Here is a 23306-nt window from a genome sequence, read left to right on the forward strand (position 1 = left end):
ACCCCACCACCATGGGGCACTCTGTTCACAACGTTGACATCAGAAAACCACTCGCCCACACGACACCATACACGTGGTCGGCCCAGGGCTCTACGCTATCTTTTTTCCCAAGGAGTACATGCGCTCCTAAATGAAAAAGTGTAGGAGCACACAAAGAAATTTAGGAGCACAGTGAAAAATGTAACAGAGTTTATTAACAAACCATTTATCACATATATATTTATACTGCGTGTGTGAGCGTGTACTAAGGGACACACATCTGTGGAACAGCACATACCACCAAAATCACACATTGACCCATGCTTACTAGACACAACGGATATCAGTTGTCCAGCTGCTTTTGTATGTTGGCCTTCTGGCACGCTTAGAGGTCAGCCGTCGGGCACGCTTAGAGGTCAGCCAGTGGTCCACGGCAGAAGTGGGATGGAACTCCTCGACAGGAGACCCCTCCAGGCTTATCCTCATCAGGTCTTCGGCGGTGGAGAACCCAAGGCACTCCTTGTCGAAATCTTAATCCGGTTCTGCACAGAGAAGCCTCGCTCACACTGGGCGGGTGAAATGGGCAGCACCAGCATAAGCTGCACCAACTCCAGTATGTTCTAGCGAAAAGATTATATCTTTCAATTTCATTTAAACTCTTACCATTAACTTATCAAAACCAACCATAGGATACCATACATAACCACTCAGGACTGTTAGTCTACCTTGTAATTGTGCCTGTAGGGGTCCTTTGTCAACAGGCCACTGTAGGACTTGCCCTTAAAATTGTGGCTGACCAGGATTTTCAGCTCCTGCCACTCATCCTGGATTGCAGCCATGTTGCATCCGGGTTGGATGCGCGCTGTGTGAAGAAGCAGTGCGGCTTTGGTTGTGTTTCGGATGACGCATGGCTCTTGACCTTCGCCTTTCCCGAGTCTGTACGGGAGTTGCAGCGATGAGACAAGACTGTAACTACTAACAATTGGGTACCACGAAATTGGGGAGAAAAAAGGGGTGTAAAATACAAATAAATAAATAAATTCTTACCTCTCGAGAGGCTTCTTGAAATGCCTCATCAGGTCTGCCACACCATCATCGCCAAAGGTGAGAAGGCTGGCCTGGTCTTCTGGCCAGGTGTCAGGGTTTAGCACTCTGAAAGACTCCACTGGGGTCTGGATACCCTCATCCTTCAGCAAACTACCAAACCTGGCTTTGAGATCATCCACGCCGATGTTGATGGCCGCCTCCATGTGCTGCTTCAGCTGGGGATTGGGGTGAGGTCCGTGAAGCCTTTCAGATTCCCCTTCAGTGTTATTCCCTTTAACAGAAATAACACACACACCAACACACAATGAAATGTCTGGCCATCTGTCTGTCTCCCATTAAAAAAATGTAAAGACTTCTCCACTGCATTTCCCTCCTTATCTCAAATCGTTCTATTGGGCAACGAATACATTGATTCTCACACTGAGAATCTGTCTGAATCATCAATTTTACATTATAACAAGCTCTCATCCTAACACACCTGGAATCTCCTCTCATCATGAGCAAGCATGGTCTGGATCTTGTCCAGCATGCCTCCTGCCTTTGCCCTAAGCTTTAGTGCTTCCAGTCTGGTCACCGTCTTCCTCAACTCTGACGTGACTTGGGGGAGGATCAGGTCATTTCTTTGCAGGGTGAGGCTAGCTCCTCAAACATGTCTGAAAGAAAATGGCAGAATACACAAAAGAGTGCATTCTCCATTTCCCACTTTATCTGTTAAGTAATGAATAAATACACTGTCACCTGCCAATTACTTGATTCTGAAAGTTTATTTGAGTCTTGAACCTATTTTTTAAAACTAGTGTGGAATTACATTTCCTGTGTAAAACTGACCTTTACCCGCCCTTGAACTTCTGTTGTTGATGGTGCGGCCAGGTGCTCCATGTGCTGCAGAACAACGGAGTACTGGCCTTCGTCAGTGGCAAGGTCCTTGTCTTGTCCATGCTGTAGGAACACTAAGGGCTCTGTGGACATGGGGGATCCAGCGAGTTCCCTTGACGCTAGAGGTCCTTGTCTTGTCCATGCTGTAGGAACACTAAGGGCTCTGTGGACATGGGGGATCCAGCGAGTTCCCTTGACGCTAGAGGTCCTTGTCTTGTCCATGCCGTAGGAACACTAAGGGCTCTGTGGACATGGGGGATCCAGCGAGTTCCCTTGACGCTAGAGGTCCTTGTCTTGTCCATGCCGTAGGAACACTAAGGGCTCTGTGGACATGGGGGATCCAGCGAGTTCCCTTGACGGTAGAGGTCCTTGTCTTGTCCATGCCGTAGGAACACTAAGGGCTCTGTGGACATGGGGGATCCAGCGAGTTCCCTTGACGCTAGAGGTCCTTGTCTTGTCCATGCTGTAGGAACACTAAGGGCTCTGTGGACATGGGGGATCCAGCGAGTTCCCTTGACGCTAGAGGTCCTTGTCTTGTCCATGCTGTAGGAACACTAAGGGCTCTGTGGACATGGGGGATCCAGCGAGTTCCCTTGACGCTGGAGGTCCTTGTCTTGTCCATGCTGTAGGAACACTAAGGGCTCTGTGGACATGGGGGATCCAGCGAGTTCCCTTGACGCTAGAGGTCCTTGTCTTGTCCATGCCGTAGGAACACTAAGGGCTCTGTGGACATGGGGGATCCAGCGAGTTCCCTTGACGCTAGAGGTCCTTGTCTTGTCCATGCCGTAGGAACACTAAGGGCTCTGTGGACATGGGGGATCCAGCGAGTTCCCTTGACGCTAGAGGTCCTTGTCTTGTCCATGCCGTAGGAACACTAAGGGCTCTGTGGACATGGGGGATCCAGCGAGTTCCCTTGACGCTAGAGGTCCTTGTCTTGTCCATGCCGTAGGAACACTAAGGGCTCTGTGGACATGGGGGATCCAGCGAGTTCCCTTGACGCTAGAGGTCCTTGTCTTGTCCATGCCGTAGGAACACTAAGGGCTCTGTGGACATGGGGGATCCAGCGAGTTCCCTTGACGCTAGAGGTCCTTGTCTTGTCCATGCCGTAGGAACACTAAGGGCTCTGTGGACATGGGGGATCCAGCGAGTTCCCTTGACGCTAGAGGTCCTTGTCTTGTCCATGCCGTAGGAACACTAAGGGCTCTGTGGACATGGGGGATCCAGCGAGTTCCCTTGACGCTAGAGGTCCTTGTCTTGTCCATGCTGTAGGAACACTAAGGGCTCTGTGGACATGGGGGATCCAGCGAGTTCCCTTGACGCTAGAGGTCCTTGTCTTGTCCATGCTGTAGGAACACTAAGGGCTCTGTGGACATGGGGGATCCAGCGAGTTCCCTTGACGCTAGAGGTCCTTGTCTTGTCCATGCTGTAGGAACACTAAGGGCTCTGTGGACATGGGGGATCCAGCGAGTTCCCTTGACGCTAGAGGTCCTTGTCTTGTCCATGCCGTAGGAACACTAAGGGCTCTGTGGACATGGGGGATCCAGCGAGTTCCCTTGACGCTAGAGGTCCTTGTCTTGTCCATGCCGTAGGAACACTAAGGGCTCTGTGGACATGGGGGATCCAGCGAGTTCCCTTGACGCTAGAGGTCCTTGTCTTGTCCATGCCGTAGGAACACTAAGGGCTCTGTGGACATGGGGGATCCAGCGAGTTCCCTTGACGCTAGAGGTCCTTGTCTTGTCCATGCCGTAGGAACACTAAGGGCTCTGTGGACATGGGGGATCCAGCGAGTTCCGTTGACGCTAGAGGTCCTTGTCTTGTCCATGCTGTAGGAACACTAAGGGCTCTGTGGACATGGGGGATCCAGCGAGTTCCCTTGACGCTAGAGGTCCTTGTCTTGTCCATGCTGTAGGAACACTAAGGGCTCTGTGGACATGGGGGATCCAGCGAGTTCCCTTGACGCTAGAGGTCCTTGTCTTGTCCATGCTGTAGGAACACTAAGGGCTCTGTGGACATGGGGATCCAGCGAGTTCCCTTGACGCTAGAGGTCCTTGTCTTGTCCATGCTGTAGGAACACTAAGGGCTCTGTGGACATGGGGGATCCAGCGAGTTCCCTTGACGCTAGAGGTCCTTGTCTTGTCCATGCTGTAGGAACACTAAGGGCTCTGTGGACATGGGGGATCCAGCGAGTTCCCTTGACGCTAGAGGTCCTTGTCTTGTCCATGCTGTAGGAACACTAAGGGCTCTGTGGACATGGGGGATCCAGCGAGTTCCCTTGACGCTAGAGGTCCTTGTCTTGTCCATGCTGTAGGAACACTAAGGGCTCTGTGGACATGGGGGATCCAGCGAGTTCCCTTGACATTAGACGGTGTGCAAATATCCACACCGACGAGCTCTTGCCCAAGAACATAAAGTTCTCGTTTGGATTTTCAGCTGAAGTGATACGTCTTCCATATCAGATTCAGAACATCGTACACGACAGACACCTTTGGCTCTTTCTTCTGAATGGTCAGTATTGCCAGCTCTAGTCTGTGAAAGTCAGAACAGAATCTTCCAAACAATTCACCGTCTCTTGTGCCAGCAGAAAACAATAATTCTGTGGTATTTACCATTTACCACTTAGCACACAGACAGTATTGTTTAACAATCTCTGCTAGCAAATAAAACTAAATCATAGAGAATTTATTAGTTACAAACGTATGTGGCATACAGTGGATTGGGATTATATGCCCCCCTGCCTCTCTCTGCAGGTGGGCAATCACTCCCCCACGGTGACCCTATGTGGCATACAGTGGATTGGGATTATATGCCCCCCTGCCTCTCTCTGCAGGTGGGCAATCACTCCCCCACGGTGGCCCTATGTGGCATACAGTGGATTGGGATTATATGCCCCCCTGCCTCTCTCTGCAGGTGGGCAATCACTCCCCCACGGTGGCCCTATGTGGCATACAGTGGATTGGGATTATATGCCCCCCTGCCTCTCTCTGCAGGTGGGCAATCACTCCCCCACGGTGGCCCATGTTCATGGAGGCACCATCTGCCCCAAAGGAGACCCACTTCTTCATCCATGACCCTCCATCCTCCTCTGGGCAAACAGCACCAAATGTGGCCTTGGTGGCATCCAAAACACCTCGAATGACAACACAAAAAAACAATTATACAAAAGTGTTTCTGACAAACTAAATGATCTCCATTATGAATAATGATTCAACTTTACACAAGAATAAAGCTTATAAAGAGGAACAACTTACCAATGGCATGAGAGTGCTCAAGTGTCTGTTGTCCGAGCAGGAGATTGACTGGCTTCCTTCAAATCCTCCAAAAAGCGTACGTAGACAATCTCACATTCGGTGTTGGATATATATCAGTGTCTCCGTCTATTAGAAAGGCAAGATGCTTCGCGGCTTTCAGATTCGCTGACAGGCGCTCTTTCATTATGTCAGCAATTTGACCGATCATCTCCGCACATTTTACATCATTGTCGTATGTGGGATTAAGTCTGATAAACGGCTCAAATTTGACGAAATGTTCTTCTTTCGCAATGAAGTATGCAATGTTTATCTTTATTTTCAGCTGCCTCCTCTTCTCCTCAGACAGCAGCACTTGCCTCCTCAAGGCTGCTGACACCGTGCCTGAAGGTTTCTCTCAACAGGTACAGATCTCTGCACTGGATATGCCGCCGGGAGATGTAATGTTTTGCTACGCTATCTCTTTTCAGATGCGGGTTTCCTGACACGAAAGACGATCCCGCCTGTTTCTGCCCTCTACATTATTTGCAGAACATGACGTTGTTTTCGAACTCTAGCCATGGGAACATTTTGAGCCAATTCGCATTGAATCTATTTGTTCTCCCTCCACCGGCTACAGTGGACGTTGAAGTGACAGCGGGGGTCACGGTAGCGTCGCTAATGTTGTTTTCAGCATCCCTAACGTTAGCCGCCTCAGGTCAACCTTGTGAAGAGGCTTCATTAGTTGAACCTTGCGAATCCCCATTGCCGGATTCCTCTTTCTCCTAGTCTCTTTTTCGCTTAAATTAAAATTGAATGGGCTTAATTTTTAGCGATGTCTGTACGTTAATTTATAGCCTATACCGATACTATTTTCCAGTGTTGTTCACCTTTCTCTCTCTCTCTGACTGGACTGCGTTATCACAGAAAACTACTTTGGTTGGCGCATGCCGCTTGTAGAATGTGGGACCTGAAGTTTTTAAACAATTAGCAGCGGGGGAAACATAGATTACCATGGGTTGTAATCTTTAATCGCACACTGTGCTTGTAAATATTTTTTCAGGTCCGCACATGTCTATTTTTAGGGGAAAATGCGAGTGAAATACTGCACTGTAGAGCACTGGGTCTGCGGTTGTGAGACCGGTTGGACACTGCCAAATTCTCTAAAACGATGTTGGAGAGGGTTTATGGTAGAGAAATCAACATTAAATTCTCTGGCAATAGCTGTGGTGGACATTCCTGCAGTCAGCATACCAATTGCGCGCTCCCTCAAAACATGAAACACCTGTGACATTGGGTTGTGTGACAAAACTGCACATTTTAAAGTGGCCCTTTATTGTCCCCAGCACAAGGTGCACCTGTGTAATGATTATGCTGTTTAATCAGCTTCTTGGGTGGATTATCTTGGCAAAGGAGAAATGCTCATTAACAGGATGTCAACTATTGTGTGCACAGAATTTGAGAGAAATAAGATTTTGTGCATATGGAACATTTCAGGGATCTTTTATTTCAGCTCATGAAACATCTGACCAACACTTTACATGTTGTGTTTCTGTTTTTGTTCAGTGTATATCTTAATATCATTTAAATACCATAACCAGCCCTCATTTTATGAGGGGTTAGGTATAAGGTTGCCAGTAATAGCATTACGGTTTGGGAAATTGCAGAACTTCCTGCCTTGCAGCTTGGCCAGTTAGTGAAATCCTTGTGTGACCACAACGAAATATGTTTATGGTAACAGGTGTTGTCTGTGGTTGACTTATGACAACAGTATGACTATGCTGAAAGCCGTGATGACTGCTACTTCTCTCTCACTTCTTCACTTGTCTTTCTTCTCTCTGTTCTCTCCCAACATTCCTACCCTCCTCCCTCCCTCCTCAGACACGTTTGCCAGCAAGGTGGCGGCTACGCAGGACCAGCACGCTGACGCGTCGGTCGGCAATGTGACGGGCAGCAACGCGGTCAACGTGTTCCTGGGCATCGGGGTGGCGTGGTCGGTGGCGGCCGTCTACTGGAAGGTGCAGGGCAAGGAATTCCGCGTGGACCCGGGCTCCCTGGCCTTCTCCGTCACCCTCTTCACCAGCTTCGCCTTCATCTGCATGGGCGTGCTATTGTTCCGCCGGCGGCCCTCTATCGGGGGGGAGCTGGGGGGGCCGCGGACAGCACGCATCATCACCAGCCTCTTCTTCCTGGGCCTCTGGTTCCTCTACGTCCTCTTCTCCAGCCTGGAGGCCTACTGCCACATAGAGGGCTTTTAGAGGACACATGAGAGCAGAGACAGGGCTACTAGTCAAAACACTGATATACATTATAGTTATTATAATACACACATCTACAACAGGACAGGGCCCAGGCCAAATGTTGGGACCTGGTCATTGTCACTGGATCACTAATACCTAAGGGATCTATAGACATACCAGATATACACACACAATTACATACAAAACACATACTGAAATATGAACTGTACATATAACTACATGCATGTGCCAACAAATGCAAATGTAGTCTCTCACCAGGACAAACACACACACATACAATACTGTAACAAGGGCACCACACAGGTTGTGTGTGGCCTGGAGCCTGGATGACACCCAGTTAACATCAACCTCCTATTGCACACTCAAATGTTATACACACTCACTGGACAAACGAGGAAGAGAAGGAGAGAAAACAAAGTATTGGTCAAGGAAGTGATGAAGATGTCAAAGAAGGAAGCATGTTCAGAATGTAAACCAGCATGTTGGAAAAGAGGGAGAGTGAACGAGAGAAAGTGACAGACAGGTGTGTAGAAACTAAGTGTTGCAGTGGCATTCTATTCATTCCAGCTGGCTGCATAACATGATTTTGGGTCCAGCTAGACTGCTTTAACTGAAGCAAAACCATGGGTTTTGCAGGGATGGCCATAGCTCTATCACCGGTGCAGCAGAGGCAAACCAGACTCAAAGTACAGTGGTGCAAAAAATACTCAATTGTCAGACTTGAGTAAAACTAAAAGTAAATGCTATACATCAAATTCTGGATATTAAACAAACCAGACCGCACAAATGTATTTTTTATGGACAGCCAGGGGCATACTCCAAAACGTACACATAATTTACAAACGCAGTATTTGTGTTTAGTGAGTCTGCCAGATCAGAGGCAGTAGGGATGACAATGCGTTATATTGGTGCGTGGAATTGGATCATATTGCTCTCCTGCCTGAGCATTCTAAATGTAACGAGTACTTTTGGGTGTCAGGGAAAAGGTATGGAAGTAAAAAATGATATATTTTCTTTAGGAATGTTGTTGAGTACCAGTCAAAGTTGTCAAAAATATAAATAGTAAGGTAGAGAACAGAACTTGTTTTTGGAGTAAGTTTTAAGTCAAAGTATTTTTACTTAGTTACTTTACACCACTGCGTAGTAGTGGAATGGGTCCATCTTCAGTCGCTATGACGGAGCACCATGAAAATGGTTGATCAATGAGTAAAATGTTTACATTTAGCAACGGGAGATACTGAGTAAAACAACAACAAAACTGAAAGCCCCAAGTTGCAGTTATAATTTTCTATAGAGAGGTGGGAATTCCGCATGACATTAAAACAAAGGTCTCAATGCGGTGTTGGTGTAGATACATGCTTATATACTATAGGAGAGTAGATGTATTTAATAGAGGGACTTCTCTACAGATATGGTAGAATCGGGTGGCCAATGGGAACAGATATAATGCATGGTGTTCAGAAACTAGTCACCACTCTCACCACTCTCCGACAGGAAAATGACTTTTGGAGATCGCTTGTGTAAGTTATGGCTCCTCGACGAGACATCATTCTTTCTCATAACTACAGTCCCATCCATTGAAGTTAAACAGAGCGATCCAGAGGGATTAAGTATAAATTTGCCTCCTCATCTGTGGACTTCTGAATGAAGGGAAGACCAGAGTTTCTGGAGGCATCACTCTGAATAAAGAAAGTCTCACATCCAGCTCTTGAGGCTCTTACTGTTCACATCTCACTGGACTTCAGATATTACAGTGGAGATCATAGATCTGCATTCCACTCCAGACAGTAGAGTCCTCCATCACCATCATGTTTGAGACATTGTACATTTTTATGACCTTTCGCAACCGCCATACGAGTGAAATGAGGATTTAGCAATGCAGGCACATTGATGGTGTAAATATTATTTGTTACTGTCCAAGGGTGAGTTACTATCCACTGAAGCACAGCGCAAAAAGACACATTCATCTCCTAGAAATATGATACTACAAGAGAGTGTATCGCTATCCAACGTATCCTTTTCAAAAACAATCCGTTACTTGAATACAGGTATAAAGTCAACTTTACAAATATACTGTATCCCTTTGGCTCCACGCTTGCTCAGTGGACAGTAACTATTCATTGTACTTTGGTGGGTGTAAAGGTAAAAGCAGAGAGGGGTGATGAGGTTGAGGGTAGCGTTTGTTTGGTCCAAAATATATCATATGTAAGGATATTGGTCACCTGTGTAAGACTTCAGGACCAGAAGAGTTCTGTACCGAGATGTCTATATTGTTGTTCATTCAATCAAAATCTATCAATATTTGTGAAGGGGAAAAAAAAACGTTGCTCGTTTGTGATGCTATAACGGAACATCTTTTAGGTGTGGAGGGCTGCAAGTCTTTGCTGTGGAATAGTGGGTAGAGATGCATGACAGAATAATAGTGACAGCACGGCACCGGCATGGACAAAAAGAATGATAATGATGCATGCATGGGTGGTGACACGAGAATACAGTGTGTGTGTATTTCATAGGAGAATGGTTCACATAGAGCAGGACGTCCAGACTGCAGCCAGACCTGTGAAGAGCATACAGACTGCTTCTGCTCCTCACCTGTTAACAGTAAAGGCTGCTCTGGAAATATCCCAACCCAACCCCAGCTAATTGGCCCAAAATACAGCAACACTGGGCCACCATCAGTACCTAAGACCATGGCATATAAGTTAACTTATTTTGGAGTGAGGCTTACTGTACTCCAACTTGTCCAACAGTGTTAGTTCCAAATGCTCCTATTCTTCTGGTTATTCTGGTTTCTTACCTTTTGAAATCCAAACCGCTCCGTTTGCGTAACAGTGAAACTGGGAGAGATTACATTTCAACCCATGGGTTCTCATCATGGTCTAATCAGGTACTGACTGTTATGCAGTAACTACAGATCGTCGCTACAGCCATTCTGCGTCATACCCATTTATTGCCTTAAAGTCTAGTATTTAATCTTTTGTTTAATTTGACTTGTCTTGCACTTTGTTGAGTTTGTGTATGCTTGGAGCGGGATCACGAAACCAAATAGATTTTTGTGCAATGTGTGGAACCAGTGGCAGCTCAGAGTAATCTCTACTACTTAGCTAAGAAAAGTGGCAGAGGTAATATACACTATACAGTGGGGCGAAAAAGTATTTAGTCAGCCACCAATTGTGCAAATTCTCCCACTTAAAAAGATGAGAGAGGCCTGTAATTTTCATCATAGGTACACTTCAACTATGACAGACAAAATGAGAAGAAAAAAATCCAGAAAAATCACATTGTAGGATTTTTAATGAATTTATTTGCAAATTATGGTGGAAAATAAGTATTACAGGCCTCTCATCTTTTTAAGTGGGAGAACTTGCACAATTGGTGGCTGACTACATACTTTTTTGCCCCACTGTATATACAAAAGTATGTGGACAACCCTTCAAATTAGTGGATTCGGCTATTTCAGCCACACCCGTTGCCGACAGGTGTATAAAATCGAGCACACCGCCATGCAATCTCCATAGACAAAAATTGGCAGTAGAATGGCCTTACTGAAGAGCTCAGTGACTTTCAACGTGGCACCGTCATAAGATGCCACCATTCCAACAAGTCAGTTCTAAAAATGTTTGGCCTGCTAGAGCTGCCCCGGTCAACTGTAAGTGGTGTTATTGTGAAGTGGAAACATCTAGGAGCAACAATGGCCACACAAGCTCACAGAACAGGACTGCCGAGTCCTGAAGCTCATAAAAATTATTCTGTCCTCGGTTGCAAAGCTCACTACTGAGTTCCAAACTGCCTCTGGAAGAAATGTCAGCGCAATAACTTTTTGTCGGAACTTCATGAAATGGGTTTCCATGGCCGAGCAGCCGCACACAAGCCTAAGTTCACCATGCGCAATGCCAAGCTTTGGCTGGAGTGGTGTAAAGCTCGCCACCATTGGAGCAGTGGAAACACATTCTCCGGAGTGATGAATCACGCTTCACCATCTGGTTTGGCGGATGCCATGAGAAAGCTACCTGATCGAATGCATAGTGCCAACTGTAAAGTTTGGTGTAAAAGGAATAATGGTCTGGGGATGTTTTTCATGGTTTCGGGCTAGGCCTCTTAGTTCCAGTGAAGGGAAATCTTAGTTCTACAGCATAGAATGACATTCTAGACGATTCTGTGCTTCAAATTTTGTGGCAACAGTTTGGGGAAGGCCCTTTCCTGTTTCAGCATGACAATGCCCCCGTGCACAAAGCGAGGTCCATACAGAAATGCTTTGTCGAGATCAGTGTGGAAGAACTTGACTAGCCTGACCTCAACCCCATTGGCCACCTTTTGGGATGAATTGGAACGCCAACTGCGAGCCAGGCCTAATCGCCTAACATCAGTGCCCGACCACACTAATGCTCTTATGGCTAAATTGAATCAGGTCTCCGCAGCAATGTTCCAACATCTAGTGGAACGCCTTCATAGGAGGCTGTTATAACAGCAAAGGGGTGACCAACTCCATATTAATACCCATGATTTTGGAATGAGACCTTCGATGAGCAGGTGTCCACATAATTTTGGTCATGTAGTGTATGATTACATATAAACTGAAATAACATCTTTATGAAAGATCCACTTAGGTATACTGTGTTTACTCTGGATTTGACTCTACTTTATAATATTTTGTTACTCCTGCCCCATTCTCAATGAGATGAAAGTGCAATAAGTAAGATAGTGGGAGATGGGGAGGGGCAGTGAACTGTTACTGTCCATGGTCCTTACACGTGGCTCAATCGCCTGACTTACTGAGTCGCTAAGAAAACATTTATAATAACAGAGGACAACAAGGCTGACACAAAATGGAGGTGTGTTTATCTCAGTATTGCCAGGTGTTCTGAGGTGGATATGGAGAGAGACTAGAACACAGCAGTGAGGCTCTGTCAATATGCTGCACAATACTAGAGACAGATGTTATATCGTATGAGAGTTTTCCCCACATATTTTAGAGTTCAGGATAGTTGAACTCTAGTTGAACTGTAGCGTTGTCAGTGAGTACAACCAGTGAGAATGATTAACATTTAAATATTACAAATGCAAAAAGGGGATTAATGAGTAATGACATTTTGGAAATAAAGTGAGTAAACAAACTGACCCCTTCAACTACAGATGTACTGATTCAAATAGCAACTTAATGAAATTGGAATGCACACTTAAGAATAGTTATGTATAAATATGGTTGTTGATGCATGTATAACATACAAAGATTTCAGTTACCTTGGCCCTCCTCAGTGTTTCCTCACTAACAGTGTTAGTCAACTTTTGAAAAGCATCTTCTTATCTCTTCTTCAACAAAACAAAAATACAGAAGTGACATTTTTTTATTTTCAAATGATATTGGTAATGGTGGAAGCACCACAGATGTAGCCCCGATGGTTTAGGCAGGTGATTAAGAGGCATTTAGATATTTCTCTAATTGTCCAATTTGAAGGCAAATTTCCCCTTGAACTGTTCATTTGATGTACCACTAGCTGATGTATTATTTCTCTCCTAAATCACTGTATCTTATGTTTTTATACTCTACATGCACATTTCTGTTGCCCAGATTATTTAAATTATTTATATTTTTTAATGATATTTTATTGTTCAACGGCTCCTTGAAGCAAACCATTTGAACCGTTACAATGTTTCAAAGAGAGTAGTTGCAATGTGCAAAAATATAAACCTGAATCTTCTTTGAGTTCATCTTGATGAGCAGTTAACTCGGCTCACTCAGTGGGAGTAAAACACTTATTTTCTCCAGTGTTTGTTGCACCCTCTACCAACCGACATACAGTACCAGTCAAAAGTTTGGACACACCTACTCATTCAAGGGGTTTTCTTTATTTTTACTATTTTCTACATTTGTAGAATAGTAGTGAAGACATCAAAACTATGAAATAACACATATGGAATCATGTAGTAACCAAAAAAGTGTTAAACAAATCTAAATATATTTTATATTTGAGATTCTTCAAAGTAGCCACCCTTTGTCTTGATGACATATTTGCACACTCTTGGCATTCTCTCAACCAGCTTCATGAGGTAGTCACTTGGAATGCATTTCAATTAACAGGTGTGCCTTGTTCATTTGTGGAGTTTGAGACAATCAGTTGTGTTATGACAGTGCAAGCGTGGTATACAGAAGATAGCCCTATTTGTTAAAAGACCAAGTCCATATTATGGCAAGAACAGCTCAAATAAGCACATCATTACTTTAAGACACACAGGTCAGTCAATAAGGAACATTTCAAGAACTTTTTAAAGTTTCTTCAAGTGCAGTCGCAAAAAAACATCAAGCGCTATGATGAAACTGGCTCATGAGGACCGCCACAGGAATGGAAGACCCAGAGTTATCTCTGCTGCAGAGGATAAGTTCATCGGAGTTCACTGCTTCACAGTGTTCAAGAAACAGACCCATCTCAACATCAACTGTTCAGAGGAGACTGCGTGAATTAGGCCTTCATGGTCGAATTGCTGCAAATAAACAATTACTACAGGACACCAATAAGAAGAGACTTGCTTGGGCCAAGAAACACGAGCAATGGACATTAGACCGGTCGAAATCTGTCTTTTGGTCTGATGAGTCCAAATTTGAGATTTTTGGTTCCAACCACCGTGTCTTCTTGAGACACAGAGTAGGTGAACGGATGATCTTCGTATTTGTGGTTCACACTGTGAAACATGGAGGAGGAGGTGTGATGGTGATTTGCTGGTGACACTGTCAGTGATTTATTTAGAATTCAAGGCACACTTAACCAGCATGGCTACCAAAGCATTCTGCAGCGATACGCCATCCCATCATTTGTTTTCAACAGGACAATGACCCAACACACCTCCAGGCTGTGTAAGGGCTATTTGACCAAGAAGGAGCGTGAGGGAGTGTTGCATCAGACCTGGCTTCCACAGTCATCCAACCTCAACCCAATTGAGATGGTTTGGGATGAGTTGGACCGCAGAGTGAAGGAAAAGCAGCCAACAAGTGCCCAGCATATGTAGGAACTCCTTCAAGACTGTTGGAAAAGCATTCCAGGTGAAGCTGGTTGAGAGAATGCCAAGAGTGTGCAAAGCTGTCATCAAGGCAAAGGGTGGCTACTTTGAAGAATCTCAAATCTAAAACTATATTTTTGATTTGTCAAACACTTTTTTTTGTTACATGATTCTATATGTGTTATTTCGTAGTTTTGATGTCTTCACGATTATTCTATAATGTATAAAATAGGAAAAATAAAGAAAATATCTTGAATGAGTAGGTGTGTCCAAACTTTTGACTGGTACTGTATATTTAATTAATTAACTTGAAGACTATCAAGTGAGATTAGCATGTTTACATAAAAATAGTAATGGACATCGCAAGTATCTTGTCAGTTTGTTCAGCGTTGTGATATATAGAATGCCATTTACATTCATTGGGTTGGTTATGATATGCCTTTTCCTGAATAGAACTGTCTACAATGTTCAGTTTTTTTAATGACTTCTAGTTAACTGTCTGGCTTTTGCCATTGCTGTAGATGAGATATCACTCCCAGATGTTTTGTGTGTGTGCAGTAAATGTCATCCTATCTGCAAATGCATGAACCCCTTGTGTGTTAGCATGGTCTCTTATGGACGTCTAGGTTTACATTTGGATCGAGTTATCTCAAAATAGTGTCTCTTCTTGTCCTGGGTGGCTGCTTGCGTGGTCTGCTCACGCTTACAACAAACTGAGCAATGTCGACTTGGTCTAGCAGCAGGTGAATTGTCATTTTTTGATTACATGTCTACAGTCTACTTATTTATTCACCAGCTACAAAAGCTGTGAATAGAAAGCCTGACTTTTCCTGTCTATGTCTGAACGTCTATGCTCATTTGGTTGTCAGTTTGTTTGAGTATGATATATCTGTGTCTGTTCGTGCCCCTCAACTTTCTGTATTGGGGTGATCCACCCCAGGTCGTGCTCTTCAATGTGTTCTTTGTGCAGTTTGATCTGTGAACCTTTCTCTCTGACTGACATTTGTATGGAATAGTGACTGACTTGAAGAAGATATGTGATATTTACATTCATTCAATACTGTAATAAATTATTTGAAAATTGTGTTTACATTTTTTATGTAGGTAACAACAAAGGAAAACTATGGCATGAGGTGTAATGTGTTTAGAAAAAACAAAGATGTAATCAACTCAAGTTGACCTTATTGAATATAGTTTATTTATTTTCAATGCTTATTGTGTCTGTGTAATCCTTTTTTATATGAGAACTTGAACGCAAGTGACAGACATTGACAACAACTTACATTAACAAGCATTTCGCTACACTCGCACTAACATCTGCTAACCATGTGTATGTGACAAATACAATTTGATTTGATTTGATTTACAAGTCATTGAGTAGGCTGCCATTCAAGACTTTCTCTCCTTATACAATTAACAAAAATAAAAATGCAACATGCAACAATTTCGAAGATTTTACTTTGATTTCGAAGAGTTACAGTTCAAGTTATTTCGAAGAGTTACAGTTCAAATAAGGAAATGAGTCAATTGAAAACAATTCATTAAGCCCTAATCTATGGGTTTCACATGACTGGGAATACAGATAAGCATCTGTTGGTCACATACCTTTTTTAAAAAGGTAGGGGCATGGATCAGAAAACCAGTCAGTATCTGGTTTGACCTATTTGCCTCATGTAGCGCGACCCATCTCCTTCTCAAAGAGTTGATTAGGCTGTTGATTGTGGCCTTTGGAATGTTGTCACACCCCTCTTCAATGGCTGTGCTCAGTTGCTGGGTATTGGTGGGAACTGGAACATGTGGTCGTACACGTCGATCCAGAGCATCCCAAACATTTTCAAAGGATGATATATCTGATGAGTATGCAGACCATGGAAGAACTGGGACATTTTCACCTTCCAGCTTCCATTTGTACAGATCCTTGCAACATAGGGCAGTGCATTATCATGCTGAAACCTGAGGTGATAATGGGCCTCAGAATCTCATCACAGCATCTCTGTGCATTTCAATTGCCATCAATAAAATGCAATTGTGTTCATTGTCTATAACTTATGCCTGGCCATACCATAACCCCACCGCCACCATGGGGCACTCTGTTCACAACATTGACATCAGCAAACCACTCACCCACAAGACGCCATACACGCTGTCTGCCATCTGCTGGTACAGTTGAAACCGTGATTCATCCCGTTTAGAGCACACTTCTACAGCGTGCTAGTGGCCATCGAAGGTGAGAATTTACCCACTGAAGTCGGTTACGATGCCGAACTTCTGTCAGGTCAAGGCCCTAGTGAGAACGATGAGCACAGATGAGGGCTCCCGAGTGGCGGAGTGGTCTAAGGCACTGCATCTCAGTGCTAGATGCGTCACTACAGACCCTGGTTTGATTCCAGGCTGTATCACAACTGGCCTTGATTGGGAGTCCCATAGGGCGGCGCACAATTGACCCAGCGTCGTCTGGGTTTGGCCAGGGTAGGCCATCATTGTAAATAAGAATTTATTCTTAACTTGTCTTGCCTAGTTAAATTAAAAGATGAGATTCCCTGAGATGGTTTCTGACAGTTTGTGCAGAAACTCTTCCATTGTGAAAACCCAGTTTCATCAGCTGTCCAGGTGGCTAGTCTCAGACAGGTGAAGAAGCTGGATGTGTCGGCCCCGGGGGCCAAGATGGACATACTGACAAATTCTCTAAAATGTCTTTTGAGATGGCTTATGGTAGAGAAATGAACATTAAATTCTCTAGGAACAGCTCTGGTGGACATTCCTGCCGTCAGCATTCCAATTGCACGCTCCATTGGATATCGCCAACTTCCACGAATGATATAACATGTAGGGAGAACCCTAATTAATTTTGCATAATTAAACCAACAAGTCAAAGTTACAGGGGTCAAGTAAGTGATGTCTGAGATGGCTGTGGCATTGTGTTGTGTGACAAAACTCCACATTTTAGAGTGGTCTTTTACTGTCACCAGCACAAGGTTCACCTGTGTAATGATTATGCTGTTTAATAAGCTTCTTGATATGCCACACCTGTCAGGTAGATGGATTCTCTTGTTAAATAGAAATGCTCACGAACAGGATGTAAACAAATTTGTGCTCAAAATTTGAGATAAATAAGCTTTGTATGCATATGGAACATTTCTGGGATATTTTATAACAGCTCATGAAACACTTCACATTTTTTTGTTCAGTATATCTCAATCTCAAAAATAATTCAATATATGGAGATTGTAGGTATAAAATCAAGACTTCTCTCAAATCTGTATGGAAGATTGGGGGCAAGGGGATGGTCAGTTGCCAAGGCCGATAATAACCATCATAACCAATGTGAAGAAAAACACATGACCTCACTGTAGCGGGGCACGTTACTGCGCAAGTGCATTCTTGCACGGGTAGTCTGACAGAACAGCGAATAGGTCTGTTGCCTAGTGAAGAATTTGAAATCTAGTAAAATAAGTAATCAAAATAAGAAATTCTTTAAGATTGAATACGTTTCGCCCATGTTTTATTTCTGTAAATTGAGCGGACACTGATAAATTAATCGCGGAACTGTTTGGGGATAAAGGTAATCGCACGGACGCCATTGTTTACTTGAGCAAGCTAGTTGGATAACGTTGTTTCTAGCTAGCTAGCTACATTGTCTCTAGTTAATTTGAGTATGGCACTAGCGATAAAATTGTTAGCAACACAGTATAATAAGGAAGAAGCATTGTCAGTGAGATAGTTAACAACGGGCTATTGTCGTCTACCAATATTTAACTAAAACAGCGAGTGCAGAAATGGTGCATATTCATTACGCCGATTCTGTTGCAAAACGTTTCGTAAACGGAAGCCAATTGTACGAAACGGGGCGGGACCTACCTGAATTTGTCCAATATGAACTCTCGTTTAGCTGTTAGCTTCCGTTTGGTTCTTAAACGGATTCCGTAATGAATACACCCCTGACTAGCTCGTTTTCTTGCTTGTATTTATAGCTAACGTTAGCCAGCTAGGTTATTTATATTAGTAGCTAGCTTCATACTCTCAAGCACAGGTCAATTTTCCTATGTATACTTTTCAACCAACTTTAGCTAGTTAGCTGGTTCACGGTGTCTCCCTCTTTCCTCCAGGTGGGGAGATGTCATACCACTCGTCTTCTCGCAGCTCTTCTCGTAACACCGATTGCAAGGTCTATGTTGGCGACTTAGGCAACGGTGCTGCCAAGGGTGAGCTAGAGCGAGCGTTCAGTTACTATGGCCCTTTACGCACGGTTTGGGTGGCCAGGAACCCCCCAGGTTTTGCATTTGTGGAGTATGAGGATGCCCGTGATGCAGAGGACGCAGTTAAAGGCATGGATGGAAAGTGAGTAACTTTATATTTATCTGCACATTTCACAGCCCATAATGTTGTCACATCAGTTTATATATATTTTGGTTGAAGTGGTGTTTTCAGTTTTGGGATATTAATTGTGATTCAGGCATTACTCTTGCAGACTTTGCCCAGTATTACACAATATTTTCTTTCTTACCCTGTTATCACTAAACTCTGCCCTCTTTCCCTACCTCAGGGTGCTGTGCGGCTCTCGGATCCGTGTGGAGCTGTCCACTGGCATGTCACGGAAGACCAAACATGGCCGCCCCAGCCGCCGCCACTTTGACCCTCAAGACCGCTGCTACCAGTGTGGGGACAGGGGCCACTATGCCTACGATTGCTACCGTTTCAGCAAGAGGGGAGGAGGTCGTCGGAGCAGGTATTCTACTTGCCCAATGTCTGCTTCTGATATACTGCCAGTAGCAGTCATAATTCTGCGTAAGGCAGGTGATGTAGTTTTCCCCTTATGCAACATTGTTCTTATTACTTCAAAGTATCATTTGGTGTGAGAAAAATGGAACTGTATTATGTCGAGAAAAACTATGACACACAGACAACATTTGCTGACCTGGTTGGATTCATCTCTACTGCTGAGGGGCAATGCTGTCCTCTTTGTTTCACTACTGTGGTTACATATTAGAGCAGGGGTTCTTAAACCTTTTCAGCTCGAGACCCAAATGAGAAATTGACTCCTCCCGTGACCCAAATCGTCCTCCAATCCAAATTAAGTAGAAATAGTGTGTGGTTATAAGATGTATTCTCATAACTCCAGACCAACCTTTCACAGAAAAACCCTGTATTAGAGACATCAAAGCCTGTTTCTTGTATTCCAGATCACGCTCTCGCTCCCGGTCTCGTTCCGTCTCCAGGTCACGTGGCAGCCGCTATCGATCCCGCTCCCGCAGCAATGACCGGTAAGTCAACAGGGTTTCTCCTCCTACCTCCTGCTTTTCTACTGTCATTCAAACCTCTCCCTGTGGTGATACTGGTGTCTCTTCTACAAAACAGCAGCAGGCACCGCTCCCCATCTTATCCCAAACGTAGGAAGAGGTAAGAGTCTACGGGTAATTTTGCAAGCTGATGACGTTTCTTTTTTTTCTTTTTTATTGGTTTCATAGGAAGTATAGTTTCATTTGCATTCTGGGCAAACCTGTTTGATCATACCTTTTGTTCCTGCAAATGTATTCATATGATTGTTTTAATTGATCTATTGGCTTCAAAACATGTAATTTTCTTGAAACACTTCACCCTTCCATAATAGGTCTGGTTCCCCTGTGCGGTCAAAGTCCAGGACCTCTGTTAGGAGGTAAGCCATTTTGGAATAACAGTTGCACAATACTTTCCTTTGAAAGCTGACCTGTCTCTTGATCCCATCTAGGTTGGTGCCAGCGCTTGAGCCCCCATGTTTTTTTGTGTTACAGTCGTTCCCGTTCTCGGTCAGGGTCCAGGGCCAGAGGGCGTTCTGCGTCTCGCTCTCGCTCCAGATCCCGCTCTCCCAGCCATAAGAGGAATAGGTAAGAGTTCTTCCTCGTCAATCCATACCTTCAAAGCTGTTACTGCACTGTGTAAATGCCATGATATAGCCCATATTGTACAATACTGCTAATTATACTTAATTTGGAATATTGTTTTGCAAATGTGCTGGAAGCCTCCCTTCTCCCCCCACCTATTTAAATCATAAAATCACATTTTTCAAAGATGAGTCCACACATTCACTCAGCTTAAGTATACTGCCATCTGTTAGACAGGGCTAGGTGTGATCAGGTAAGTCGTGGGTAGCTGCCCCCTCAACCTCAGACCAGCCTCCACCCGAAGTCTGCTGAGTCGACCTTCCAGAACGCACAGAGCGACTCAACTCATCAGAGAGATGGCTGCTGCAGGAGATGGGGCCAGGGATGGGGAGTGAAAATAAATAGTCAGGGACTCTAACGCACCCCAAGCTAGAGTGAGGAACACTGCCCCACCCCCAAACCCACCCCCTCTTTATCTTTTACAAATACCTGATTTTAATGTTCTTTTCTCTTGGAGGTCCCTCTCCTAGAATGACCAGGCCAGACCTTGATTAGCTTCAGAGAGTCGCACACAGAGCTGATGAGCCTATACTCCGAGACAGAGGGGCTGTTTGGGTGACGGCTGGGGGGAGCGGGGCTCTTCTCTTTTCTCTTCTCCCTCAGATCCAGCCTCAATTTGATTAGCTTCAGAGGGCGAGAGAACCTCAAAAACCCAAAAGAGAAATCTGTCGTGATCAGACTCCAGTGACCAATCGCATCAGGCCTTTTTTTAAAGAGAGAGTGTGGGGAGTCGACTGACTGCACAAGCACTTACCAGGGTCATCCCTTGCGGTGTTAACGTCCTCCCGGAGGGTGACAAGGGCTGACAAGAAATCAGCCTACACCACCACGCTGGTTAAAGAGGTCGTCCGACGCACGTTTTGACGAGACACATCCATCCTACGCGCGCACACACAGTTGTTCCACCCACCCCACTCCCTCCCAGAACCCACGCACCACAGACCTGAACGCTGAGCCGAGTTCAGTCGACCAGTTAAGGCCCCCTCCCTACAGAGCCCGGCCTCTTGCTTAGCTTCTGAGAGGGTGAGAAAGGAGAGCTGACGAGAGATCAGACTTCAAGACCCTCCGAGTGTGTCTTCGAGTTCTAGCATCCGTCGCTTCTCTGTACATGTTGTTTCTGCCACTGTCTCCAAAGGTAACGAAAACCCAAGAGTCAATGTCATTCATGATCAGAACGCAGACGTATAGTCTGATACTCCCTAACATACTGTACACTAACATTCAACTATACAGAGCATGCACTGTCAGAATCCACAGGTGTATGTGTGTGTGTTTCTGTCTGGGTGGGTGTATGAGTGTTTAGTATTTGGAATACATTACATATTATCCTGGGTGTAGTGATAGTGTTTTATTTTTTAGGGAGCATGTAGCTGATTTACTTACCTTGATGGTGGCTTGTGCTTATACTGTATATTAGGTCAACCTATTTGAATGTTTGCGCTGTTCCCTTTGGTTTTAAGTAACTGTCTGCACATAGTTTACCATATCAAGGTAGGATTCTAAAGACTTGGGCTTTTGCCATTTATTTGGTCAGTATTTGTTTTGGGTGCCATTTGTAAAGTTCTGGTCTTTTGTCTATTTGTGTGAAAATGCAAGGGAGGATTTTAGCACCTCAAACCCCCTTTAAAACATCCTAGTCTCTCAATACCCAGCTCCTCCATTTACTTGACCTCTGGAACTTTCACTTGTTGGCTGAATTATGCTAAATTAATTAGGGTTCTCCCTACATGTTATATCATTTGTGGAAGTTGGCGATATCCAATGAAGCTGTAATGTGTTGTATTTATAAAGTATGAAAGTGACTTGACCAAGGCAAACTGGTTGTAGTGGGACAGAGTTCATTATGGGCCAGCAGTGTTGGAGCTGTGATTGGTTCTGAGATGGGTGCCGGGTTAGTTATTGAGAGGACATGCTGGGACAAGATGGGTGCCGGGCTAGTTATTGAGTGGACATGCTGGGACAAGATGGGTGCCGGGCTAGTTATTGAGAGGACATGCTGGGACAAGATGGGTGCCGGGCTAGTTATTGAGAGGACAAGATGGGTGCCGGGCTAGTTATTGAGAGGACATGCTGGGACAAGATGGGTGCCGGGCTAGTTATTAAGTGGACATGCTGTGTCTGCCCTGTACTTACACTTCTCTCTGTCTGTTTCAGTCGTTCCAGATCTCCAAGCCAGAAAAAAAGCCCCACCCCAGGCGAAGATTGATTTGAAGACTAAACTCGTCCCCATCCCCCTCCAACCAACTGGCTTTAGCCTTGCAGCTATTTGTTTTGTCATTGTTCCCTGCATTGATTAGAATTTACCCCTTCCTTTTCTGATGCTGTGTAATTACTCTACAGGATTAGCTTTATATCTAACCCTGCATGCCTTACATGATGTCACATTCCTAAAATGTCTCTCCCGTATGTCCAATTTTTTAAAATTTAGCAAAACAGTTCAAATATCTAATTTCAGAAGTGGGATTTGTGAACCAGAACTTTGTATTTGTTCTTATTTCCTATACTATATTCAGTGTGGCATTGTGTTCAAGAGCTGTAACAGATGTACTTGAAGTTTTGCTTTCCCTGGCTTATGACCGTAGCAGATTTTGGAATAAATCTTGACACGTTAATTCAGTGTTTTTGTTTTACACGTTGAGAACATAAACAGAATGTGTCTTACATGGAGATGTTTTATCGTGAAAAGGGAAATGACATGATATACTTCCCATCTACAATGGTTTGCAGTCAATTTGCTTTCATTTTCAAACTTATGCCCCAACTTATCACGTTTGGAAGATTTGTTGACATGTGGCCAACACCGTCATTCATGGTTATTGTCAAGATGGGACTCTCAATCATGGCCTGATGTGATACAGCCTGGATTCGAACCAGGAACTGCAGTGACGCCTCTTGCATTGAGATGCATTGCCTGGTGCATGTCATCTTGGCTCTCCTTTCAACCTTACTAATTACAATCCATTATCAAAAAGATCTAACTACCTAGATCACGCACCTGAACTGAAATT

At 44.4% G+C, this 23306-nt stretch overlaps 2 protein-coding genes across 4 annotated transcripts in view; both read left to right on the forward strand.

Moving 5' to 3' along the window:
- LOC115136939 (sodium/calcium exchanger 2-like) overlaps positions 1-15593 on the forward strand; it is a 52350-nt gene extending 36757 nt beyond the window's left edge. The window contains exon 12 of the mRNA XM_029672860.2: positions 7008-15593. Within this exon, the coding sequence (XP_029528720.1) occupies positions 7008-7384 (377 nt within the window). The 3' untranslated portion in view covers positions 7385-15593. The remainder of the gene's footprint in view (positions 1-7007) is intronic.
- Positions 15594-17730: 2137 nt separating this feature from the next.
- On the forward strand, positions 17731-22597 carry LOC115136943 (serine/arginine-rich splicing factor 7-like). 3 transcript variants are annotated; one of them, XR_010465079.1, is made up of 9 exons: positions 17731-17942; positions 18487-18718; positions 18924-19106; positions 19561-19641; positions 19736-19777; positions 19989-20033; positions 20149-20241; positions 20756-21433; positions 22453-22539. XR_010465079.1 is itself a non-coding variant. In XM_029672869.2 (8 exons), exons 2-8 carry the CDS (start codon positions 18495-18497, stop codon positions 20766-20768), a joined length of 681 nt encoding a protein of 226 aa, XP_029528729.1. In that variant the 5' UTR covers positions 17731-17942; positions 18487-18494; the 3' UTR covers positions 20769-22545. The 3 variants fall into 3 exon arrangements, 2 of the variants coding, with proteins under 2 accessions (XP_029528729.1, XP_029528727.1); XM_029672869.2 differs by having other exon boundaries at positions 20756-22545; XM_029672867.2 differs by lacking the exon at positions 20756-21433 and having other exon boundaries at positions 17732-17942; positions 22453-22597.
- The last annotated feature ends 709 nt before the right edge of the window (positions 22598-23306 follow it).

This window comes from Oncorhynchus nerka, linkage group LG11, assembly GCF_034236695.1.
Source record: "Oncorhynchus nerka isolate Pitt River linkage group LG11, Oner_Uvic_2.0, whole genome shotgun sequence".
Classification (NCBI taxonomy): Eukaryota; Metazoa; Chordata; class Actinopteri; order Salmoniformes; family Salmonidae; genus Oncorhynchus; species Oncorhynchus nerka.

Excerpts from the sequence above, each read along its gene's own strand:
- LOC115136943 (XM_029672867.2), top strand. The coding sequence starts at position 18,495 with ATGTCATACCACTCGTCTTCTCGCAGCTCTTCTCGTAACACCGATTGC. Across the intron at positions 19,642-19,735 it reads CGCTCCCGCAGCAATGACCG|CAGCAGGCACCGCTCCCCAT; the intron begins GTAAGTCAACAG and ends TCTACAAAACAG. Across the intron at positions 20,034-20,148 it reads TCCAGGACCTCTGTTAGGAG|TCGTTCCCGTTCTCGGTCAG; the intron begins GTAAGCCATTTT and ends TTTGTGTTACAG.